Source organism: Urtica dioica, chromosome 8 (assembly GCF_054948205.1).
Source record: "Urtica dioica subsp. dioica isolate 48M chromosome 8, U.dioica_male_clone48M_v1_H2, whole genome shotgun sequence".
Taxonomy (NCBI): domain Eukaryota; kingdom Viridiplantae; phylum Streptophyta; class Magnoliopsida; order Rosales; family Urticaceae; genus Urtica; species Urtica dioica.
The window spans coordinates 32,955,595-32,981,553 of record NC_142763.1 but is presented as its reverse complement, the minus strand read 5'-3'; the positions used below and the strand labels follow the sequence as shown (position 1 = coordinate 32,981,553).

Genomic DNA, 25,959 nt, shown 5'->3' with positions numbered 1-25,959 from the left:
TGCCCCGTCGTACTCAAATGCTCTATTTGTCATTTTTGAACCTCAAAACTCTGAAAATTAAGAAAAACACTCCAAAACACATGAAAATGCTCTCGAACTAACTTCTTTTCACTTCTGAGAGTACAAACAAACACGTTTAAAACGCGTTTATCAAATACCCTCAAACTTGAATTGTCGCTAGTCCTCGAGCGATAAAATAAAACAAAATCACAAAAAAACAATAAACCTAAAAAAATGGTAGAACTTGGTGTATCACGCCTCGACCGATAATCGATTGCCTCAACCATAATGCGTAGACTTACATACAAGTGAGAATTCATGATTTTAAACTTCACGTCAACTACTAAATGCGCAAGAAAGATTGCAAGCTCGAGTTACCTTGACCGTTTTTCAATGCTTTCGTATCTCGCTCACTTTCGACTCCCAAGGCTTTGCAACTCTTCCAACCCTTCTCAATAAACACTCTAATGCCTAATTTTGCGAAATTCGGCTCAACACACCCATATGCCTCCTCTTTTCCCTTAGTCTCGACTAATCTACACACATCATTTCTAGTCAATCGGTAAGTCTTTAAGGCTTGTAATGTTAGGCTTAGGTCACAGGTAGATATGGATATTTTCACGGCTCATGGTTAAACTAACTAGGGTCACTAATCACCTCCTTAGACTCACTCAAACTCTCCTCAAAGTCAAAACTACTTGTTTAAACACCGTCAACAAACTCAAAACAAATAAACATAATGTACACAACGCTAAAGATGAACGTTCTTCATTGCATTTTTTTTTCTCTTTTTTTTTTTTTTTTTTTTTTTTACATAGTGCGTAAATAAAAACAACGACGGTATTTAACGAGCTTTTGACATTTTTTTGTGTGACTCGGAAGATCGTGCTACGAACAAGTCATATAGAGGTGAATAAGCGATGAAGTCCTAGTTAGCTTAACTGATTTTTTTGTGGGAATGTCTTCTTTGGTTAAGCTCATTTAGTGACTTAGAACGAGATGGGTCGTGTTTGGTTTTTTCTAAAAAAGGGTTCTAATGGATATAAATGATCGGGTCGGCTTTTTAGGTCTACGTGGCTCATCCTAATGCTTACTTCATTTCGACTTAGATTAGTGTGTAATTTATTTCGCCTCGATTAGGAATTACAGAAGGTTCTAGTGTGTTGTGGGTGTTTTCAATCAAGCGATCGGTCAAGTTGCTATCCAAGGTTACCTAAAAGGTCGAGACATGCATCATTCGGGTCAAATATGGAAACTCTAGAACTCGACAAATTCTTTCTCACCCAGTAGTTCATGAACAAATCTCACCTCTAAAGCTAAGACATTACAATATCATCGACAAACAATATAACAATCAATCGAGACAATTAATACCAATTTCTACCTAAAAACCTCAAAAACAAATAAATTATCCTAATATATACAAATCCACAAAACAAGAATCCCCCCAAACTTAAAATCTACATTGTCCCCAATGTAGTTCAAAGAGCACAAATGGGAAGAAAACTTATCTTGCGGGGGTGGTAGAACTCCCCTACTCGTTGCCGTCGCACACAGGCGGCGGTGGTTCTTCTTTTATGCGCTCTTTTTTTCTCCAAACCTCTTTGAACGGTTTCGGCCAGTGTCCTCGCCATGTCTTGAATGTAGACTTCGGCGTTGCACCCTTGTTCGTACCTTTTGTTGATTTTTCCGGAGGAGCACGTGGTGGTGGTGGAGGTGGCAGAGGCGCCGGAGGCATCAGAGGCTGGACTTCAATAGTCTTGAGGACATAGACTTCTTCTATCTCATTTTCACGTTTTTGGGCTTTGTCGATCCTAAATGTCTCTTCCTCGTTCTTCATGTGCGTCGTCAACTCGCCTTTTTGCACGTCGATGCGAGCACCACATGTGGCTAAGAAAGCCCTTCCCAAGAGTATGAGAATCTCGCGGTTTTCGTCCATGTCGATGATGTAAAAATCGGCCGGAAAAGTAAATTCTCTTACTTTGACGAGGAGGTCTTCCATAAAGCCACTCGGGTGCCTTACGGTCCGATCTGCCAGTTGGAGAATGGTGCGCGTGGACTTTAGTTCACCCATCCCAAGTTTGTTGAAGACTGTCATGGGCATGAGGTTGATGCCTGAACCTAGATCGCACAAGGCGTTGTCGATGAAGACATCTCCTATGGTGCACGACTGTAAGATATCGAATTTTAATTATTATTTATGTAAATAATAATTATATGGTAAGGACTAAATTGTAAGGTTTTTGGACCCATTTGAGATAAAAATGAGAAAAGAGGGTCAAGTGGGAGTTTTTGGGAACTTTAGCATTTGTTCTTATCCTTGCCACATCATCATGGGCTAGAATTTTCTTCAAGTGATTTAAATCACTCGGCCAACCCATGTGCCACACAAACAAACAAGAAAAAAAAAAGATTAAATCCGATATAGGAGGATAAGTATACATTGCCACGTCATCAAGTTGGAGACTTATCTCCTTCATGGAGTAATATCCTTGCCCTGTCAAACACACCAAACGCACTAGGAGGAAAAAAAAAGAGAAGAGAAAAAAAAAGAAGAAAGAAGAAGGAAGAGAGAGAGGGAACGCGAGGGAGAGAGAGAGAGAGAGATCGAGAGAGCGAGAGAGTGAGTGAAGGAGGAGAGTTTGAGGAGGAAGAAGAAGCTTGGCCGACAGCAAGCCACCGAGACCAAATCTCACGCGCGCGCTCGGACCGAGAGGAAGTGAGCCACCGCGAGCACGCCAAGGACGCCGGACCGAGAAAGACGCCGGGAAAAGAGGGAGTGAGCGTTGAGGAGACCCAATTTCATGAAGTAAGGTGAGAATTCGTTCTTGCCCTGTTTTGATTTTGAAGTTAGGGTTGGAATTTGGGGCTTTTCAATTATGAACGTGTTTGATACTCCTTGAATTGGTTTGGTGCTCGAATTGGTGTTTTATGATCCTAAGAATCTTGATTTTGGATTAATTCTGGGTTTTGGGTGTGTTAGTTGGCCGTGTGGTTGGCTGGAGATTTTGTGATGGTATGTTGAAGTTACTGTTGATGATTCGAGACTGTTAGTGTTGTGTTGGCTGGAATTGTTAAGCGTTTTGTTGTTGTGTTTTGGATCGAAATGATGTGAAGTTGTTTGTGATGACGATTAGAATATGAGAAGTGTGTTTATTAGGAATTATGGTTATAGTGTGATATATGTTTTTTCAGATTTGTTGTAGAATTATTAAGTCGTTTTTGTTGCGAGTTTCTCGTCGAGAGTTAGGCTCGGTTTAGGTAGGCTGAACAGCGCTCGGGGCAGCGGCTCGGGACGGCGAGGAGGCTGTCCGAAGATTGGCGGAGGTGCTGCGCGAGCGACAACGAAACGGGGCTGGTCAGCGTGGTTCATCGGCTCGGTTGGAGCGAGCTGTTGGGCCAGGGACGGCAGCGACACTGTGGCGGCTCTCGGGGGGCTGTTTACGGGAGTCTCTGCCTAATGTTAACGAGTCGAAATTTCCCGAGTTCCGACTCGAGTCTAAGACGTTATTTAGTAGTTTATTTTTCGAGTTAGTTACGAAGTTTTGATTAAGTTGTGCGAGTGCTCGAGTTAGTACGTTTTTATTATTATGTTTTATAGTCAAACCCGTTTGATATATGTTGTTAAGAAAAATAAATTAGTATGTTATCATTATTAAACTCGTTGATTATTCAAATAATTATTTAGTATTCTTATTTACTTAAGTATTAAAAATCGAGTTCGACTATAAGCTCGACTCTTTTAATTTGGAAAAAAAAAGAATATCAACGAGAAATGTTTTATTTACGCACGAAAATAGAAATAAAAGAATGGTTCGACTACGAACCGAGGGTTCGGTTATTTCATAAACATTTTATTAAATCGAATCCAAGAATATTTATATATGGTTAGATATTTAAAATAAACGACTTGGTTTATTTTAAATGGAAGGTTTTTATGTTATGTACTTCATTTATCAAATGGTTATAACTTGTCAATAAAAAGAGACAAGTCAAAAATATTTTCTAGAACATATTTGAAAAGTATCGTTTTGAGTTATTTTCATATAACTTCTGTATGCTATAGATAGTTCGTAATAATTTCTTATTACGTTCTTTTCTTCTAGTTTCGACTTCGGGAACCTATTCTAAGCAGTGGGTCTTGCCCAGTCAAAAGAATAGGTGGTCGAATAGTATGTGACGTTTCTTAGCTTAAGTCGGAGAAGTTATGTCAAGATCTTATTATCTTTAGGCATCGATTCTTTTCTGCATCTCTGTTATGTTCTCATGTGTTCTTGATTGCTCGTGTTTGAGACGCTCTGAGTAGCGTGACTAGGAGGACGTTTGAATACGTTCCTTATGAGCTTTCTTTCTAGTAGAAGTATGTACGTTAGTATGCCGAGGGATGAGATACTGAATACGCTCCATGTTCGATCTTCGTCTTCTATAGATAAGTCCAGATTGCTACAAGGATAGCAGTGAGCGTAAAGATATTACGTGGACGAAGCTACGTGAAGTAAAGAAAGGACTCTTTCTGTTGGAAGAGAAGGATTCGGGATTCGAAAGAATCGTATCCAGGTAAGTAGAAACATTTCAACTGTATCACAAAAACAATGTGTTGTGTGTGCAGCTTATGTGCTTGCATTGACATGATATGATATGTGATTGTTGCATTTATTGCATTTGCATTCATGTGCATCTCATCTAAAAATGGAAAAGAGTTTTACGAGAAACGAGGTTTTTCGAAAGAAGGATGTGTGTTGTGGATCGTCCATGAATGGTTGGCTAGCTCCTAGGATCGGGGAGTTAGCTACAACTTCGCGAGATAGGATCGGTCTCACGAAGGATCGGGTCATTTGAATAGTTCTGGGAACATTATGACTTCGATGAGCGGACCGTATGTAGTACTGGGTACCTTATGGTCACGTCGGACCATTTGAATAGTGCTGGGCACCTTATGGTTGCGACCTCCGGGCTGTATGTCATAGTGCTGGGCACCTTACAGCTGCGGCGTTAGTCATACATGTATGCGAGAGGACCTGAGTGAACTGTTTACAACACACACCTTGCGCGCGATTAAGAAGAGATTTAAAGAGAGAAAAAGATGAGAAAAACTTGCTTGAGTTTTTAAAGTGAAAATCATATCATATGCATTGTTTCTGCTTATTGGGGGTTGGCTCATTCGTTTTTGTGATACAGGTGAGGGATGTGAATAAAAGATGTATATACGGTAGCAGGTTGACTGGCGAGCGCTTCCACGTAGACGAGACTTCGTATATGGGCTATTTTGACCTGATGGGCCTAATAAGAAATCGTTTTGAATAATGTTTTGTGAAAGTGGTTATGTTTTGCGAAGTCTGTTTAAGACCTAGAGGTCAAGTAGATTGTTTCTTTCACTATGTCGTTTATGCATGTAGACTTTTAGTCAAAACGATGGTGTTGTGTGTAGATACGAAAGGTTTGTCATGACGTCGTGTCGTTTATGTTTTTTTTTAAAAAAAAATTCCACGTGTTTTCATTTAAAATAAACGACTCGTCGGGGCGTGACAACGACAGCGTGAATTTGCCTGGGTCCTTCAACTTTGGCGGGAGCTCTTGTTGTAGAAGCGCGCTACTTTTGGCTGAAAGCGCCACCGTGAGCCTTTGCGGGAGCGGCTCATAAGTATGGATCGACGATGGCAGCTTAGGAGCTTCGGTGACAGAGGCAACCTCTTCTTCTTCTTTCTTTGGGCCCTCGATGATCGCAGCACGTTGATGTGAGATGGCGTTGCAATGCTCCCTTGGATTTACTTCGGAGGTGCTTGGAAGTGTACCTTGGGGCCTTGTGTTGAATGAAGCAGCCATCTGTGTCATCTGTGTCTCGAGGTTTCGCATCACCGCATCTTGATTCTGCATGTACGTCTGCGTTCGGGACATGAAGGCTGTGAACATCTCCTTCATTTCATGTTTAGGGGCGGGCTGATTTTGTTGTTGTGGCTGGAACCCCCGTTGGTGTTGTTGCTGCCCTTGTTGTTGATTTTGGAACCCCCGAGGCGGTCCTTGATTCAGGAACCCCTGTTGATGTTGCTGTTGTTGTTGAGACTGCGGTTTCCATGCTAAATTTGGGTGGTTGTTCTGTGCTCCGGTGTAGTAGTTGTTGGAGTTCTGGAACGTTGGACGATTGTAGTTCCCCACGAAATTTGCATTCTCGGCTTGACACTCGTTTGCGTTCGGGAAGTCGTCGGTGAAGTGAGGCCCGTTACACCAGAAACATGGCTCTAGTGTCGAGTGCACCGCATGGGCTGTGGCTTGCATCTCCTTCAACTGCTTCTTAAGTTCCGCCAATTCAGCCGTCACTGCTCTAATTGCTTCCACATCAGGTGTGGATGTCGTGGCATTCGCGGATGCTAAGGGTGGCTTCATGATCCGCTTCTCCACCGGGCATTGGTCATTGCCTCGTGCCAGCTCGTTTAGGAGTTCCTGGAACTCTGTGCGTGTCTTAGTTAGCACCGTGCCTCCTGCCGTGGTGTTCACCAAAGTTTTCGTGGATGAGAGCAGCCCGTAGTAGAATATCTGAAGCTGGATCGGAAGGGTGACTCCGTGATGTGGGCACTTTCTCAGCATCTCTTTGAAGCGAGCCCATGCTTCGTGTAGAGATTCGCCTTCCCATTGTCCGAAACTATGGATCTCGTTTCGTAGTCGGGCTGTCTTCTCGAACGGGAAGAACTTGGCGAATAAGACATTGCAGAGGTCTTCCCATGATTCAATGGAGTCGGCGGGTAGCGACTTGAGCCAAGACTTTGCTCGGTCGCGTAGAGAGAAAGGGAATAATCGAAGACGAATGACATCAGTACTGATATTATGGATTTGGAAAGTATCGCATAATTCATTGAAGTTTGCGATGTGCTCATTCGGATCTTCATTGGGGGCTCCCGAGAATTGATTCTGTTGAACCATGTTAATCATCCCCAATTTGATCTAGAAGCTTCGATTCCCTTCAACCGATGGATTCTTGATCGCCGAGCGATACCCTTGGACCGTGGGTTGCACATACTCCATGAGTGGTCGTTCGGGTGCAGGTTCTGCCATCGTTGATTGTGTCTTCTTTGCTCGTCGATTCTGTTTGCAGGTTTTCTCGATTTCAGGGTCGATCGGAAGAAGACTCGATTCACCGACCTTTCGCATGCACCTTCACAAAAGCAAAAGAGAACACGAAACTAGATGAATACAAAAGAAATAAAAGAAGTTCAAATAGTAAACTAGTTGATCTAATCTTAATTAAAATAAAATTCCCCGGCAACGACGCCAAAAACTTGTCGCGATTTTTCCGTACGCAAGTGCACGTAGTCGCTCAAGTAGTAGAGTTCGTAAGTACGAGTCGATCCCACGAGGAAAATGTTTAATCAAATTAACAAGATTACTAGCACGAATTGAACCCAATGATTTGATGATTATGATGGTTATCAAAACAAACGAAAATTAAAAACAATTAAAATACGAAAGATTACGATAGTGAGAAAGCAAGAACTATGGCTTCACAAGTTATTCCTATGGTTTGGATTCGGGAATTACGCACAAAACACACACTCTTATGTTTGCTAATCACGCTCACGATAATGGTAATCTAAGATTTCTCTCGAACATCTAAGAATCTAAACCTATGCCGGGATATCTTCTCTCGATCTCAACCCCTAAAAACAATGGCTAGCATTAAAAACAAGAACGTTCACACGACTCCGAAACAACCTAGCTATTCCTAGCCTAGGAATGTATCCCGGTAAATTAATCCTTGTGTACGACTAACCTAATCTCTCCCGAGCATTAAGCAATCCTAATATCATGAACACGGTAGCTAATCGAATTTAAGCATTACACACGGAATTAAAATAAACAAACATTATAGAGCATATGAACATTAATTTGACATGAATGAATCCATAACCATATTCCTAACTTGTTACACCATAGCCCTTAAAGAATTTAGTGCATGATTGAACGGAAAATAAACGGAGATGAATATAAAGCAATCATGAATAAACTGAATTATATTAATAAAAACGGGAGTTCCAAAGATTCAGAGAATAGAGATAAAAACTGTGAATGATGAAAACGAGAATTGTGGCGACGATGATCCTCTCTGAACACTTCTTCTCTCCCGGGATTTTTGCGGCCGAATGAAAACAAAACTAAAAGCAAAAGCAAAGATATGTTTCTCAATAAACTAAAGTGTTTTTGTAGGTTTCCTAGGTTTTTCGGAGCTCATATGGGCCGTCGGATCGCATCCAACGGCTTGGATTACAATTAAAACGCGTGACAAAAAAAGTGGGAATCGGGGCCTGTGCGCCGCACAGGTCTTCCTGTGCACCGCACAGGTCTTCTGGGCAGCCTGTGCACCGCACAGAGGCCGCACAGGGCAAACGCACAGGGCTGTACGCCGCACAGGGCAAACGCACAGGGCTGTGCACCGCACATGGGCCGCACAGGGTAAACGCACAGGACTCTGGAAGTTTGTGCATTGCTTGGTTCACCTTGATCCACCTATCTTGAGCTCCGGGTGTCGGAATTGAGATCCGAAAGATGTTCTGAACTCCTTGCGATTGCCCCGTCATACTCAAATGCTCTATTTGTCATTTTTGAACCTCAAAACTCTGAAAATTAAGAAAAACACTCCAAAACACATGAAAATGCTCTCGAACTAACTTCTTTTCACTTCCGAGAGTACAAACAAACACGTTTTAAACGCGTTTATCACAATCATGATTAGTTTGTTAAGTAATTAGGATCTACCTTTCATATTTCAAAAGGTTTAGTAGTATAACTACTTCGATCCACGTCTTTATGTTATTGGAACTTCATCCTCAAAGGACAGTTGATCTTCAATTTTGAAGATCCCAAATGAAGTGGTTCGTGGTATCAGAAAGAAAAGTATCATTGATGATAGTGTCTCTCCTTAAGGGCTCAATCCCTTACCTTATATAGCTCATTAAAGCTTAAACCATTTCATTAATCATTTTATAGATCTCTCTATTCCTTTAAGCTAATAGCTTAACAGGTAGATCTATTAAATATGGGCTAATAACTTTCAGACAAGTTAGTTCGATCGAGAGTGATATCTCAAGATCATGTTTTTCCATTTAAGGAAAGTTTATTGTTGATGAGAGTGACAAGGATCCATTCTAGGATGCTCCCACTAGGTTAACGACAAGATAATTCAAATATATCCTTCCTTTCAATTCATTGATTTATGTGGCAATGTAATCATTGATTACTCTTCCACTTTAATTATTGAATAATAGCATATACATTCCGGTCAAGGATGCCATCTTCAATGATGAGTTTAATCCTATGAAGGATGTTGCTATTTATAGAACAACGAGTGGCTAGATTTCATTAAAGAAAGCTCCCACTCTTTTTTTGAACAATAGTGACTAGAATCCAATTAAGGATACTCCCACTTAATAATATTGGTTATTTAGTGGCTAGGTCCCATTTATGGATGCTCTCACTAAGTCAATGAATAAGAGTAGCTAGGTTCCAGCTAAGGATGCTTCTACTCGATTATTGAATTTTAGACTGGCTAGGTTCCAATTAAGGATGCTCTCACTCAATCAATAAATCTAGAGTGGCTAGGTTCCATTCAAGGATGCTCCCACTCAATCAATACGAATATTAGTGACTAGGTTCCAATTAAGGAAGCTCCCACTAATTTAATTCATCATCAACACTTACACTTAGTTGTGTCTCCTTTATTACTTATTATTCGCACAAGTCATTGTCGAATAATGGTAATAAGTATTTAGACGCTTTCAAAGCTCTAAATAGTTCTTAAACAACAAAACATATTCAACATAAGAATTTAATGAAGCAATAAAAGCTAATTAAATTCTAACAGAGATAATAACTTAGAAAATATTTATATTTATTTATTGTGCTTCTATATAGCATACGAACGGAAAAACGTGAGCTTCATATTCTATATCTTTTTCATAAGGACATAAGCATTCATGCATATTCAAATATCATAAAAGCAATCAAGGCATTCAATTATAGAAGGAAATATTTAAAGACACAACCATGTGTTCATAAATAATGTAATAAAACATAAAGAAAGAAAGATTCATCCTTTCTGGAATAACCATAAAGGCTACAGTCCAGAAAACCTCGGATTATTAAATGACACATCCCATGTTAAAAAATAAATCCAAAAATGAAAGTAATAAAACTAGCGGGAAATTAGATCTTCAAACGGAGCATGAGCTTCTCTACAATTCGGGCTTGAATCCGACATTGTTCAGCAAGCTCGTCTACACACGTGTGCTCCATCAGATCTGCTCTGCAACAAGAAAATAAGTATGCTCATGAATAATTATCCTCAAAACATTTTTAGGATATCTTTAATCATGAATTTTAAGGTACCATACAAGCATTCTTCTTGTTTTTCTCAAGCTCAGCCAAGTACAAAGTACAATGCCTCTTCCAATGGCCTTCAGTGTTGCAGTGGTGACATTTACCAATGCTTTCTCGCTTCTTTTCTTTTCCTTTTCCACTTCTCTTGAAGTTCTTCCTTTCCTTCTTAGCGGGACCTTTCCCCTTTGAAGTATTCGGACGTGCCTTAGATGACTCAGCACCAGAAGTCAACTTCTTCTTGGTTTTAGGCGAAGAACTCTTGTCAGCATAGAGAGCTGACCCTTTGTTCTTCCCATGTCGAGTGATAGACTCGAAAGTCTGTAGTTCATTTAACAGCTGAGACAGTTCATACGTCAACTTGTTCATGATGTAGTTGGACGTAAACTGTATGAAGTCACTCGAAAGGGAATTCATGATTATTCCCACCTGAGTAACCTCATTCATCTGTGCCCCGTGGAGTTCAGCTTCGGTGAAGTAGTTAGTCATCTTCAGGACATGATCCCTCACCGGAGTTCCCGCAGTCATCCTAGTGCTAGTGCACTTACGGGTGAGCTCAATGCGGGCTTGCTCGCTTTGCATCCCAAATATTTGTTGCAACGATTCAAGGATCTCCACATCGGTCTCATTCCCTTCCATCTTAGTTCGCAACGCATCAGATATGCTTGCGAGCATGTAGGCCACCGCCTTATTATTGGCAGTAGTCCACTTGTCATAGTCCACCCTCAAGTTCTTGGAGGCACCATGAGTAGGAAGAGGAGGTCTGTCTTCAATGAGGATAAAGAGAATGCTTTCACTCACAAGCACAATGTTGAGATTCGACTTCCACTGAGGAAAGTTATCTCCAGTCAGGACGTCTTTCGACAACAGGGCCATAATAGGGTTCGACATGATTACTAAAAACATAAAAGTACATTTATTAACAATATGAAAAGAAACAACCATCAATATAATTTAGGAAATGAAAACTATAATGCAAACATGCACGGGATAAAATACTAATCAAAAGAACCCAGTTTTTATATTCCAAGGTAATTCGACTAATAGCCACAGTCCGTTTCACTCTGGTGACGTAACGGAGTGCACCTAGTGAAAATGAGAACCATCTCAGATTAGTGAGCAATCATAGTACATGCACCTTCATAACTATACTCACTAACTACCAATTTTATAGGAATCTTTGGCCACATGAGCAACCACCGGTTGGTTCATGCATGAGTCAACCCAACATTTCAGTGAAAGAAATCTAGCTCATATGCACTAGCGTAACTAGTACACGCAGAGATCAACCCTCCCACCTATCGTCAGAGACACAACCTTGGTATTGGAATCAGAAAAGCCCTTCCGAATGGAACTGACCACCATGTTTAGAAAACCGCCGGTCACGAGGGGATCTTTCATCCTCACGGTGTTGTGTCAATGTTGGAGACCTACGACTCAATATACTTTCAGTATTTTAATTTTCCTAGCATTAACTTTAATCTAGGTGATCCACTCGAGTTAACTAAGTCATATTAAAAACTCGAGTGTTTCTAAGCTACCCTTAAAAACAAATGTTTCGATATAGCTTAGTGATTATGAATTCGTGACATCTAGTCTTGATTATCCTAAAAGTATTCCATCACAGAAAAGCTCCCAGTAGAGAAGGTGAGACACTAGGTCTTCTTAAGTACCTCTCAGCTTAGCCTCTTATCGGCTTGGTGACAGAGCTCTCCGATCTGTTCAACTCATTCATTAATTAACTATCCTAATCCAATTAGACAATTTTAATGAATGAAAGCCCATGACAACCATTAACATACGATACATGATCTAAGTTATAGCATACAAGCATGGCATAGTAATTAAATAAACAAGCAAGAGCATGCAAGAATGGTTTGATTCGGATTGATCGTTTCCTATTTGATTCTATAAAGTAAATCAAGATGAGCCCAATCATATTGGCCCATGGATTCAATTGGGCCCATTCTTATGTCTCTTAGAAAAAATAAATCAATATCAAATTATTTAATTTTTCTAATTTTTTATCGAAAAAATTAATTAAGTAAGGGCCCATTCTAATGTCCCATTTAAAATAAATCGATATCATAATCATTTATTTTGTAATTTTTTAAATAAAAATCATTAGGGCTCAGCCCATACAATTAATTAAATAAAACATTTAAAAACTTAAATTTTTTTTTTTTCGGTAAATTTTTTTTTAATGAGTGGGCCCGTGGGCCTACTAGGGTTTCCGGGCTGAGGCCAAGACGAATCCTCTAATCTTGACCTAGGTCAAGATTAGACTTGAGGCTGCACCGGACCGCCGCCGCCACGAGGGCGCGGCCCGGCACGAAGAGGACGTCCGAGACTTGTCACAAAATTTTGTGACAAGTTTTCTTGTGGCGTAGTCGTGGAGGCTTTCTTCGTCCGTCACGCTTCTTCGTTGTGTGTCCGTCTCTCGCCGATCGTCGCGATCAAGAACGTCGCACCATCGGATTACAACAATAATAATAATAATTACATAAAACCTATACCATTTGAATTTCGGGTTTACAAAAAATCTAGAAAAGCGAGAATAAAATATTCTACGATCAAACCACGAATCACAATCCACATATAATTTCATTCAAACCATATTTTAAATTAATTACAAGAACGAATCGATTAATTAATCATAACATCTAGCTCTGATACCACTTGTCGGGGAATCGAGCGCATATCAGACACGAACAATCGTTCTGATGCGACTCGTTTGAGATGATTCCACCATATAACCATATTAATGCGGAAAAATAATTAATTACGTTGATCATAAGCTAATTAAATTATGGTTATAATTAACAAGATCTAGTTATGTTTAATTAATTTAATTCACAAGAGCATATTTATCAAGCAACCGATTTGAGCGAAAAATGAATACTTACATTGATTTTCCGTTCAGCTACAGAACGCTCCTTAACCAATCGCGTACTCCTTGCGTCGTCTTGATGAAGGACTCGAGGATACCTTAGTCTTCCGAAACGTAATATCCGAGACGAATAAGAAAGATGAGTGGGCACAGTCTTTATCTCACTAGATCACGAAACTAGGTGTTTTGAGATCTCTCTCTTATTTTACTAAGAATGGAAACGAATTTCCGAGGGGAGGGATAGGCAGAAGTGCACGGCCAAGGTAGACTAGGGTGCACAAAATTTTTCTCAAAAATTGCTTCATTTTTTGCCTTCTCATGAACCCCTATTTATAGTAGTAAAATGAGATACTCATGGAATCTTCCAGAATATTTTATTTCCTTTTATTGTGTTCACACTAGTGGATTAAATCTAGGCCATTGGATCTCAACAATTGAATCCTACTTTTTCTCTCATCCATCAGATCAATATCTATGGGATATTATTCTCTATTTAAATAGAGAATATTTTATTTAGTGAGAGAATATAGGAGAATATATTATTTCCCTTTAAATATATTCTCATATATTCTCCTAAATACTTTCCTTTAAATAAGGAGAAAATATAGGACAATATCTTATATTATTCTCTCTCCTTTATTTAAACAACTAAAGAGAAAATATTGGTAAATACCAATATTATAAAAATCGGTTTTTAGGCACACGGCCAAGGGGATTTGCGCAACTCCCATGCCAAAATTCCCAAATCCGATTTTCATATTTTGTGCAAGGCCCAATTGCTTAAAACCCAATTAATTATTTATTTACTTGGTCCAACAATAAACAAATAATTAATAATTGTTTATTTACTTGATCAAACAATAAATAAACAATTCTACCATAAATATTTATTTAATTCTGCGAATACCCGTTTTCCAGAATTAATGCTGTCAATCACAATTACAACACGTGAGATTAATAATGATAAACATTATTATACGAAAGTTCTTATCCGCCTTTATCAGAGCCGAATCGGGGACTATGGACCTAGTAATAGAAGCTCAACAAATCCGATGAAAAAGACGAAATAGTCCTTTCTCTTTTTCCATCGATTCGTCTAATCTTGGTCAAATACTCCACTTTGTAAGCCAATACTGAACTCTCCTTTATACTAGAATTATATTTACTCATCGTGACGAGTGTCCACCGATATAGTCAGTTCGTGATCAAGATCCTCCAGGTTCAACCCGTGTCAAGAGAAGTCAATTTTTCCGTTATACTTCTCTTGATACATATCAACCCTAAGCATTGTTGCTTCCCCAGCGAAAGGTTCTTTCGAACGTTACTTACTTCGAAAGTGCTAGCAATCTATCGGTTCTGAAATCAACCCTTAGGCGAGTGAACATTAACCTTCTTTCAGGAAGGCTAGATTCCGTATCTGTAAATCACTTCCCACTCGAATTATGCTCTGAGAAAACTCCCAAGACATAAGCTGTGATTAGCATGAATAGCCTTTTAGCGAATGAGTCAAAGAGCCCAGTAACATAACCCAGTGTCCATGATCACTTCAGGATTTAGATCAAGTCTCACTGTGACCATCATAGTGACCTCGGTTAGTGTGTCGTAACGGTCCTTAAACGACACATCTACACCAAGACCTGTCCAAGTCGTACACTTCCCACAAGTGTAGAATGCTCCCACATAGTGATCAGCCTTCACCTATGTGTTCCACATATATGACTTTAGATATAGTTTTCCAGGCGTATATCAGTCATCGACCTCGTTTTAGCTCACCGCCCGAACTCAGGTGCCCAACACGTGACTCAGTTTAATACGGAGGCTATGGAAGATAGTTGTTATTGATTCTAATTGTTTTGAACTCAATCCACTAATCATATAAAGCTAATAAAGTAATCTTACAATCGAATTTAGTAATCATTTATTCATTATCTTCAAGTGAGCAATATTCCAAACAAGCTCATCATTTATACTTAGAATGAGAAAAGTCTAAGTTTGGGAGAAGGCGAAGCTTTTTGCTTAAAACAAGAAAGATGAGGAAAGTATACATGAAAACTGAGAGTGTTTGCGTGTTTGGTGAGTTCGAGTCGCTAAAGTAATGTTAAGCTTCTTTAAATTCTATATCCGACTCTTTGACCCAGCCCTACCATTACAAGCCGATATTAAACCTTTGGACTCTCATTTCCTCCCCTAAATCGAGTGGAGAAAGAGAGTGGTGAAAAGCTTTATGGTGCTTCGAGTTCAACATTGAACACATCTTTTCGAGATCGCATGTTAGGAAAACGCGAGATCTCTAACGCATTTGACTTGGGCTGAAAGCAACCTATTACACAGGAATCTTAAAAGAGGTAAAGGCACATGGGAATTGATCAATTACTTGTAGTCATTGAGCTTTAATTGTGGTTGTCCTTACTCTTAAAGTCGATTTTATCTAGGCGAGACGTTCATGCAGGTCCAAAGTCCTTAGCAATTTTAACACTCAACTTTTAAGTTTAGTATAGCTTAGTGTAACTTCTTTCACATCTTAGCTTCTTTCCTAATTAGTGTAACTTCTTTTAATCTAACTTCTTTGTTTCCATGCATGCCTTTGCTAGTTTGCTCTGTATAGTTGTTTTGTTATTTTAGGATAAGCAACGGTTCAAGTTTGGAGGTATTTGAGAAGTGTGATTCATTCACACTTATCTCGACCCTTTAATACGAGAATCAATGCATGTTCTTAAGTTATTTGATAGTTTTTAGTGATTTTCAAGTACAAGAGAGCAAAAGAGTGTTATGGTGCAAAAACGAGTGGAATCGAAACTAAAATGCACAAGAAATGACCTCCGAGAGCCAAAGTCAAAGTTGGAGAAAAAGTCAACCAAGTCTCGCACGTCGCGCAAGCTTCAGAGCATGATGTGCTGGCAGAATTCAGGGTTGTGCGACGTGCCAGATCAAGTGCGCGATGCGCAAGCATCACCAAAAGTTTCTGACCCTAGCGCGATGGACGCACTGACCACCACGCGTCGCTCAGACTTGTCGCGCGACATGTGTAAGTCCGTGTGTGACGAGCAAAGTGACGGAGCCAGATTCTTAAAGAGCTCTTTCAAGAGCTAATCTTGACCATTGGATCTCATCCAAGGGCCCATAATGCTCCAAAAATATCTCTTTAGATGCCATAAAGTCTTAATTAGGTCTAAATACATCATCACCATATATATTACACACTACTCCAAGGTTTTAGATCCAGTGATCCATATTTGAGAGAGAAAAAATCCATTAAAGGGCTCTTGGATTAAAGAAGAAAAAGAAAAAGAAGAAGACGAAGGAAGTGACAACCCTCTGTATAATCATAATCAACTTCACTCTTTGTTATCCGTTTGTCCTATTCCTTTCTTTATTTTCTTACTTGTTGAACAATCTTTACTTGTTTTCTAAGAGATTTGGATCTTAGTTTTGATTATTATTCTTTGTTATTCCATACTTTGATCTTATTTTTATGTTCATTTGAGTAATGCGGAGTTGATTCTTGGATTGTGAATATTAAATAGTGTTTATTTTGAGTTTTGTTTGAATATCATGTCTCGTTACTTTCTAACTTTTTTACTTTTGCTTATTGTTATTTTGCTTTGTTTGATTTTCATTATGAGTAGCTAGATTTGTAAAGGGACATGATGTAGTTGGAGATTTGATCATGGTTGGTTCATAGCATTAGGAATATAGTTGAATTTTATGAGGGAAAGAAGAAGAAAACTATGGGAATGTGGGTGTGTATTGTCTCTAATCAGAGTAGCTAACTAATTGTGAATCCTTAGGCAAGTTTTGAAACTGAGTGGTAATAAACATATGAGCCTTACCCTTCCGTCCATAAATCCACCTAGATCTATAGAAAGACTATAGGATAGGTGTAATAGTTTGAACCCAATCCGGTCACTAAAGACTTGAGAGAGATTAGTGGATAATTTCGAGGGGTGAGATTCCGTGCTAACCATACTAAATGTGAATCCAATAACCATCCACTTCATTGAACCAACGAAGTCATGCCCTTTGCTTTTACCATAGTTGTTTACATCGTTTAATTGCTTGCTTGATAGTTTTTACACATAAAAAACCCCATTTTTATTGTTTTATTTTTATACATTCAAATTCAAAAGAAGTTAAGAGATTCTAGTTATTGAGCGTCTAGTCTTCGTGGGATCGAACTGTGCTTTTTGCACGTATATTACTTCTCGATTCGTAGACTTGCGAAAATGTCGATAGAAATCTCCCGACCAAATGGATTACAAATGTCTATTTATCAACCCATTAGGATTGTCTAGGGGCTTGTAGGACTCACACTCATAAGCTCTTCACTCCACATAGAGGAACATCCCACTATTGGTCAATTTTTCTCCTATTTCACTAGTTTGACTTAGGAAAAGGAGCAAGGAGGAACCATGCCATCCAACCCGAAAGAAGAAGCGACTCGGATGTCCACCACCACATATGACCACTTTCCTAAGGACCAAATGAGATTTTGGTTATTTCGGGCTTATCCCTTTCCAACTTAATCCGTTCGTGACCAAAGGAAGTCGTCTCTAGCCTCAAGATCGCCTACTGGAAGAGCCTTGGAAATAGACGTCTCATGGCTCCTAGCCATTGATGCCTCTAGTTCCTCAGAACCAAGGAAGGAGATCTCTCACTCATGGCGTGTTGAACCATACCTCTCTGTGAGACACACGTTGCAAATGTTATGCATAAAACGCATTAACATATTCTATTACTATATTTGTGCTGATGACGTTGCCTTTACCGTCAACAGAAACAAAGAATATAAAAAGATATAAACGAAGTATAAAAATTTGACATCACGCATATGTTATCATCCGGCGCAAGCAAGACTAGTGAAACCGTGCTGAGGTGTTGATAGTATTCAAAATGGGCAGATCACAGTGGTGCAACATCAGTGTTATAAATCAACTGTGCAAGATTAAACATTAGCATAAATTTAAATATGATTAATGCAAATTATTTGTCGTAGTTGATATTAAAATATTATATTCTTTTTTCTTTTCTCATAAGTTGAATTGCATTTTAAAATTTTATTCCCTTTCATAGTTTTTGAAAAGTGACGATTCTTAGTTATCTACATGCTTTTTTATAATATTTTTAATTTTTTACTTTGTAAATTAGTTATACATATATTATTTTTATTTGTGCCTCTATTGAATCAAATTTCTGTATCTGTTACTACTAAGTCTCGATGGTTATTTGACCACATTTTTAAGTTGGTGTTGTCCGATTTAAGTGTTTTGTAATATTTTATTTTTTATTTATTTAATTTTTTTTTATATAATTTTGAAGAAATTTCTTGGATGATAAAAAAATAAAAACGTACTTGTCAAAAGCCAACATCTAGTTCGTGAGGTCTTTTTTTTCTGCGGTACAATAGAGCGTGTGATCAATTATTTGTAAAGAAGGTTACAGCTAAAAATATGTTATGTTACCATATCCATGAATAAAATGATACATCCCTATACGTAATTAGTGCAGTCGGAACTTAATTATCACATTTTTACATTGATATGATATAGTTCCCGTTTTAATATAATGTCGTGGACTGGACATGGCTATCTTTTGTTTGTTGGTTGGTTTTGTTTTTTTTAATAATTTTGTTCATATTCATTTCCGGTTCCCTTATCAATCCTTTCAAATTTCACATTCTAGTCAATGGGTCGTCGTTGGATTTAGTCCACACAACCATTAGGTCCCAAAAAATTCCTCTGTAACTGTAAAGTAGAGAGTGATAATCATAACTCATCGTGTTCGTAATCGTGACATAAAGAGGAAAGAAAAGAGAAATTTCATTTTCTAGACCTAAAAGTTATGAAAATATCTTAATTTGACCCGTTAATTAAAAAATATTCAAAATTGGACTTTTGTACCAATTTTGGACAAAAATGCCCTCAATTCAAAATAAACCTCATCTCCACCCCCTTCATTCTCACTTTCTCACTTTCTCTCACTTTCTCTCACACAAAAACCGACTCTCCCCACTTCCGACGCCAACATCACCAAATCCGACGCCAACCTCACCAAATCCGACGCCGACCTCGCCACCTCCGACGCCCACCACCAACTCCGACGCCGACCTCAACAAATCCGACCTCCATCTACCTCCATAGCTTTCAAAACCTAAAAATGACAAAAAAAGTAAGTTTTTTAATGGTTTTGTCATGGTTTGATTAGTGTAGCATAGATAAGATATAAGATTAGAGTGGTTTTGTCATGATTTGGTTTGATTTGTCACAGTGATTTTTTTTTTAAATCTGGGTAGCGTCGGGTTTGAATTTTTTTTTTTTTAAATCTTGATGGATCCCGTCGGATCCGACCGTCTCCGACGCCATTGGATCCATTTCTCTCCCATGTGCCGTTAACCATCAACAAAACTGCAAAAAATATCACATAAAAATAGATTAAATAAAAAAAAACAAGATTTTTTTAATTTTCTTGGTACACTGTCGGATCCGGTCGGATCCGGCCAGATCCGGTCGGATCCTGCCAGATCCGGTCGGATTCTGGCAGTTTGTCGGATCCGGTCGGATCCTGCCAGATCCGATCGGATTCTGACCTTGCCAGATCTGGTCGGATCCTGCCAGATCCGGTCGGATCCTGTCCGAATTTTAGCTTAAATTTCATCGGAAATAGTACTTAAATTTCATCCTAAATTATCGGATTTCATCGGAAATAACGTTAAATTCCGGGTTATTTGACCTAAATCTACCAACTTTTTTTTTTCTACACAAACTATATGAACATTACTATAAAAGATGAATGAATGAGCATACTAACCCATTTCGACGGGAGGATACTCGAGAATGAGAGAAAATGAGAGAGAATGAGAAATGAAAGGGTATTTTTGTCCGAAATTGGTACAAAAGTCTAATTTTAGATATTTATGAACTAGTGAGTTTAATTGAGATATTTTCATAACTTTTAGGTCTAGAAAATGAAATTTCTCAAAGAAAAACCACTAAGGAAAAAAAAAACCATTAAAAACGACGACGTTTGCGATCATTTTCTCCAAGCAAAATGGTCATGTCATGACGTGTCAATGTTACGTGGGCAATCAAAACGACGATTTGTTTTATTCCTTTTTATTAAAGTCTAAATTAATAATCCTCGTCTTGGTGGGTACTTGTTTTTCATTTTTTTTTTTTTTTGAGAGAACTTTTTCATTTTTCTTTTCAAATTCAATCTTCGCACTAGATTACGCCGAACATATGTGGATTTAAACACAAAAATAAATAAGAAATATTATAAACAAGAAGAAGAAAAAAAAAAAAGAGAAAATATCGAGAATTCATAAATTATTAAAATAAAGAGAAGAAGCCAAAGGCCAGGAGAAGAGAGCGTTCAACGGTCGAAGAAAAGAAACCCGCAGTAGCTCATCACGTCGTCGATTTAGATTCAAGAAAGGGAAAGAAAAAAATATTTAATTTATTTTTTCTTTTCTTTCTGTTGGAGGCGTTTTTGAGTTTGAATTTTATATGTTTGTTTATTATCTAAAGGGGTTTGTTTGTGGATTATACAGATTTTATTTTTATAATATTTTATTAGTTAAACGAAAAGCTTAAAGCAGGGATTCTTTTTTTCTTCCATCAATGCCTTTTCGCTGGTTTCTGTTTTGAGCTTTCGTTGCGATGGCTATGGCCGAAGATCTCTGTTCCTTCTTCCCTAAGGTCTGTCTATTTCCATCACTGTTCTGATTATTAATTTATATATATATTTTAAAAATTTCGCCTATACTAAATCAGACTCGTCTTCTTTTTCATTGAGTATATATATATATATACACTTTCATCTTTGATCTATATATTCTAATGGCTTTGCATGTAGGAAATATTCGAGCTGTTACTCAGATTGATCAAACATTATTTCAGTTTTCTTCAAGATGAACATATTTTTCTTTTCTTTTGGGGCTTTCTCTGACTGAGCTTGTTTCAGAAACTCCCACTTTTTTCGTCGACAAAAAGAAAAAAAATGTAGCTAATTTTAGCTAAGATACAAGAATTCTTTTTTCGATCTTGTCCATGTAATCTTGTAAATTTTTTCTTCTTGTTCTGTTTCCGATACAGTGATAGCTAGCTAGCTTAAAGCTCTATGCATACTCATCCATTTCGAGTGATTCATATATGTTCATAACAAAAACGCTTTTTTTTTTTTTTTTTTTTTCTGTTCTTACACGAGCTTGATTTATTTATTTGTTTATAGAAATTACAGGATGGGTCCGCGGCAAAGGCGCCGAGCAGATCGCCATCGGTGGTGAGGATGGTTGTGTTCTTCTTGTTCACGATGGTCTGCGGTCTCTACATTTGCTCGATCTGTCTCAAGCAGTTCAGCGCTCGGAACAGCAAATCCGGGTATTTCGATCTCGAGCTCCCCGACCGGCCTTCGTGCCCGGCCCTGGAATCTCCGCTCGTTCACTACCCGAAACCCCTGACTTATAGCAGGTACAGTGAACTGTGTTCGGATTCGGTATCCAAATTCATTCCATGTTTATTTTATTTATCAGAATGGTGATTTTTAGGGAGTGATATCGATTTTAAAACTCATAACCCTAACCTCGCTTGTATGCATCGACTGTCATAATAAACATAAACTTGGATCAATACACATGAACTATATAGCTACATTTCTATGCTCATAAAAACTTAGATGAATTGATGATTTACGAAATCATTTTATGTGGGATTCATTGCGAGAAATCAATGTTGAAACTCAAAACTCTAAGCTCGCCTGTCGCCATTTATATAAAATACAAGAGTCGTAAAATTAGACGCATGCGCACAAAGCTATTTGAGGGCAAGAAAAACTCAGATGAATCGATTATTTATTTGTGAATGTTTTTTTTTTGTGTGTGTGGGCAGAGCGGAGTGTGAGTGCAATCCGGTGCGATACTTTGCGATACTGTCGATGCAGAGATCGGGAAGTGGATGGTTCGAGACATTGCTGAACAACCACACCAATATAAGCTCGAACGGCGAGATCTTCTCTGTGAAAGTGAGAAGAAGCAACGCGTTGACGATTGTGGAGACTCTGGACAGAGTGTATGATCTCGACTGGTTCAGCAGCGCCTCCAAGAACGAGTGCACCGCCGCCGTCGGCTTCAAGTGGATGCTTAATCAGGTTGCCCATTTATAATTAAATCAAAGAAAAGGCTTAGAAGCCCTTTTCGACTTATAACTTTGAGAACAACAAATATAATACACAAGATTTATTCGCAAGAGTTTGATAGCAGTATAAATTATAAGACGAGAAACCCGGCACTCTCCAAGAAAAGGATAAGTGTAAACCGAAAATCGATTCCCCCCCTTAAATGATCATTCCGGACCTTTATTTATAGACTAACAAACCGTAAAAATTAACAAATTATTTCATTGTCTAAAGTCCTATCAGAGATCTAATTTTTTTTATTTTTTTTTATTTTTTTATTTTTTATCATTATTCCGGAACGGTCCATGCAGGGTTTGATGCAACATCACGAAGAGATAGCAAAGTACTTTGATCGCCGTGGGGTCACCGGAATATTTCTCTTCCGGAGAAACCTTTTGCGCCGGATGATCTCAGTGATCGCCAATTCTTACGACAGAAGCATCAAGATTCTGAATGGGACCCACAAGTCTCACGTCCACTCGCCTCTCGAGGTCTCTCTCTCTCTCTCTCTCTATATATATATATATATAGGTATATGTATATGTGTGTGTGTGTATATATACACATAATGTATCTTTCTCTCTTGAGTGGTGTTGTGAAATTGGATTTGGTTAATTTCAGGCGAAAATATTGGCTAAGTACAAGCCGATGGTGAATGCCACGTCGCTGATACCGGACCTGAAGCAAGTGGAAGAGACAACAACGAAAGCGTTGGAGTTCTTTAAGAGCACCAGGCATATCGTTGTCTACTACGAGGATTTAATCAAGAACCGCACTGTAAGCAATTTCTTTTTGAGAATTAGTTTTTACTCTTGTGGATTAGGGTAAATGTTTTGAAATTCAGTTGGTGGACGGATTGAAACTTAAAGGAATATACGCTCGTAATAAACGTTTGGACTTCTGAACCCAAACAAATTCACATGTCCAACTTTTTTATGGCCATGTTTGGAACTTGAAAAATGTGAAGGAAAATAAAAATCCTCAATTTAAGGGAAAATACGGTGGAATATGTAAACCAAATGCTGGCATTCCATTTTCATCGGTGTGGAAGATTAATATATATATATATATATATAAAACCAGATTTCAATTCTCTTCCTTAATTTCGAATTTCCTTGGTTTCTTACTTCAAATTTTCTTAAGCACATCCTAAGTTTTTCTACCCTCAAAATTTCCCCTGACTTCCAATTACAATAAATAATTTTATTTTTCACATAAGTTTTCCTCAGTCATTTTCATTTTCGGTCCAATTTTTACCCTCCAAAGCTTAAATAGAGTGCACGGACATTTATGCAGAAAATAAATGATGTATTAGAGTTCTTAAAAATCCCGGAAATGGAACTGAAGAGCCGGCAAGTGAAGATACACCAGGGATCGCTATCCGAAATGGTCCAGAATTGGGATGATGTCCGAAATACCCTCACCGGGACACCCTACGAGAACTTCCTCTACGCAGATTATAGAAGAAGAAGAAGATAATGATTATAACGGTGATTAGATAGATCGAGGGATGAATTAGATTTATCTCTGGTTTTGTGTTGTATAGTATTTACCATTTCCTCTTATCTGTGTTTCTTTTATTTAACGTAATTTTATTTTTTGCTACTCATTTTCAACCTGCACAGAGAGTAGAAAAAAAAGCTTCCTGCAAAATTTTTGCCTGATTTCCAGTTTTTTCAGCTTGTCTGGTATTGTTACTAGTATTTCTTAATTTCATTTTGCCACTTGTTATTCAATTAATTCTTTGCTACTTTAGTTATTTATTGAGTCAAACTTTGTAGTATTTCAGAATTATGTTGGGTAATTAACTAGGGAATTTATAGCTTAGAGTCTAATTTTAGACTTGATTTTGTTCCTGTGTTTTTTGTTTTTGTTTTTATTATTAAAGAAGGAAAAGGTTAAGAAACTTCAATTTTGTTATAAAACATTCAAACTTGCAATGGTTGACTAGTCTAAATGTCGACATGTACAGGTAAAAGTTTCAGACAGCTTCATTACGACCAAATCAAGCGCGTGTTGGTCATTGATGTTGCATTTACTCCAAAAAAATAATCACAATAGGCATTTACTCTCAATTTTATTTCTTTCTTTCAAAAAAAATTTCCGCCTTTTAAAAAAAAAAAACAAAAAAAAACCGAATGTTATATGCAAGTGTGGTTTTGTGCTGAATTTATAGTTTGGATTGTTAGCAACGATTTCATGTGTCAAACTTTGTTAGTATTTTAAGTCATCATCAAACAATAAATTGTTCGTACGAGAGTCTGTACTGTTTTAATCAAGAGGGCTATTTCTCTTAAAATAAAAAGGGCAAAGAAATTGGTTATTATTTTTCCTAAAACAATACAAAAAATAGAAGTGCCAGCGCGTCTTAGTAATGGCATTTTAATCGTCAATCATACATTTTTGTATTGTAATTTATATTTTATACCTTCCTTTTGATACAAATAGGGTTTTGATATATTTCTAAAAAAATAGAAAATAAATGTTTTTTTCCTTCCCTTGACTGTTTTTCTTTGTAACAACGCAAGACATGACCGGCCTTCAAATACTCTTTTGTAATAAATTCATTTCTTTAAAAGGGTAATTTTATTTCCTTTCTCTTCAGAAATTACACAATATTAAAAGTCAAAGATAGCAATCATATGCTACAAATAAATCAGTGACATACACGCAACTTAGAAGAAGGTACTTTGAAGACAATTAATACGACTATAAGAAATGTTGCACTAATTCGTTTCATTTGAAAAAACTCATTTACAAAATATTTTATGCACTAATTTGTGTATTAAAACCTCTTGTTGTTGGAACAATGTACAAACTATAGGCAAGTTATATTATTCATGATAAAACTTCAACCTTCTTAGAATATCTCTCTAGAGCAACAGCTGGTGGTATTTTTTACTCCACATATTATTTTATCCTACTTATTGTTATTCAAATTTTTATTTTACTTTATTTTACACAAGAAATTTATATAATCACCTTACATCCTCTTCAAAAAACTACTAAGCCATGTCGTCTCTCCTTACAACTAAACGGATCAAGCAAACGTGAACAACGTGTAGAGTAAAATTTTAACCCTCTACTCAATTACAACACGTATGTAATCGAGTCATTGTTCATGCAAAAACCGTAACCCTAATAAAAGAACACGCGTTGAGTTTTACGTGATTACCGTACTCGTTCACGCGTTCCACGCCACCACACTCATAACTTTCCGTTTCCTTCTAAGAAAAACCTAATCGAATCACTGTCAAAATAAGAAATATCTGAAATTGTAAAGATGGATAAAAAAAAATGTAAAATCTTCATTACCTAAACACATCTATTAAAAAACAAGAAAATAAAAACCCTAAACAAGCAACAGCAAATACCAATTTTAGATACACATTATACTTCTATAATCTATACAAACAAAACACACAAGAGAAGAGAAGATACAAAGAAAGTACATGTTATGTTTGTGGGTCTGATGAGATGTGTCCGACGCCCATAATAATAATAAAAATAATAATAATCGTTAAATTGGTGAAAACGAG

The 25,959-nt window shown here is 37.8% G+C and overlaps 1 protein-coding gene, 1 long non-coding RNA gene and 1 other non-coding gene across 4 annotated transcripts; all 3 read left to right on the top strand.

Annotated features, from left to right (window-relative positions):
• The first annotated feature begins 2,436 nt into the window (after positions 1-2,436).
• On the top strand, positions 2,437-5,528 carry LOC149389325 (uncharacterized). The gene is made up of 3 exons (XR_016300572.1): positions 2,437-2,814; positions 4,430-4,557; positions 5,179-5,528. It is a non-coding gene; the product is annotated as an uncharacterized LOC149389325 (long non-coding RNA).
• Positions 5,529-6,554: 1,026 nt separating this feature from the next.
• On the top strand, positions 6,555-6,660 carry LOC149389324 (small nucleolar RNA R71). The gene has a single exon (XR_016301116.1). It is a non-coding gene; the product is annotated as a small nucleolar RNA R71 (small nucleolar RNA).
• Positions 6,661-20,409: 13,749 nt separating this feature from the next.
• Positions 20,410-24,170, top strand: LOC149389323 (uncharacterized). Of its 2 annotated transcripts, none has more exons than XM_089624116.1 (6): positions 20,410-20,946; positions 21,488-21,717; positions 22,135-22,393; positions 22,732-22,911; positions 23,042-23,197; positions 23,717-24,170. In XM_089624116.1, exons 1-6 carry the CDS (start codon positions 20,908-20,910, stop codon positions 23,897-23,899), a joined length of 1,047 nt encoding a protein of 348 aa, XP_089480242.1. In that variant the 5' UTR covers positions 20,410-20,907; the 3' UTR covers positions 23,900-24,170. The 2 variants fall into 2 exon arrangements, with proteins under 2 accessions (XP_089480242.1, XP_089480241.1); XM_089624115.1 differs by having other exon boundaries at positions 21,479-21,717.
• The last annotated feature ends 1,789 nt before the right edge of the window (positions 24,171-25,959 follow it).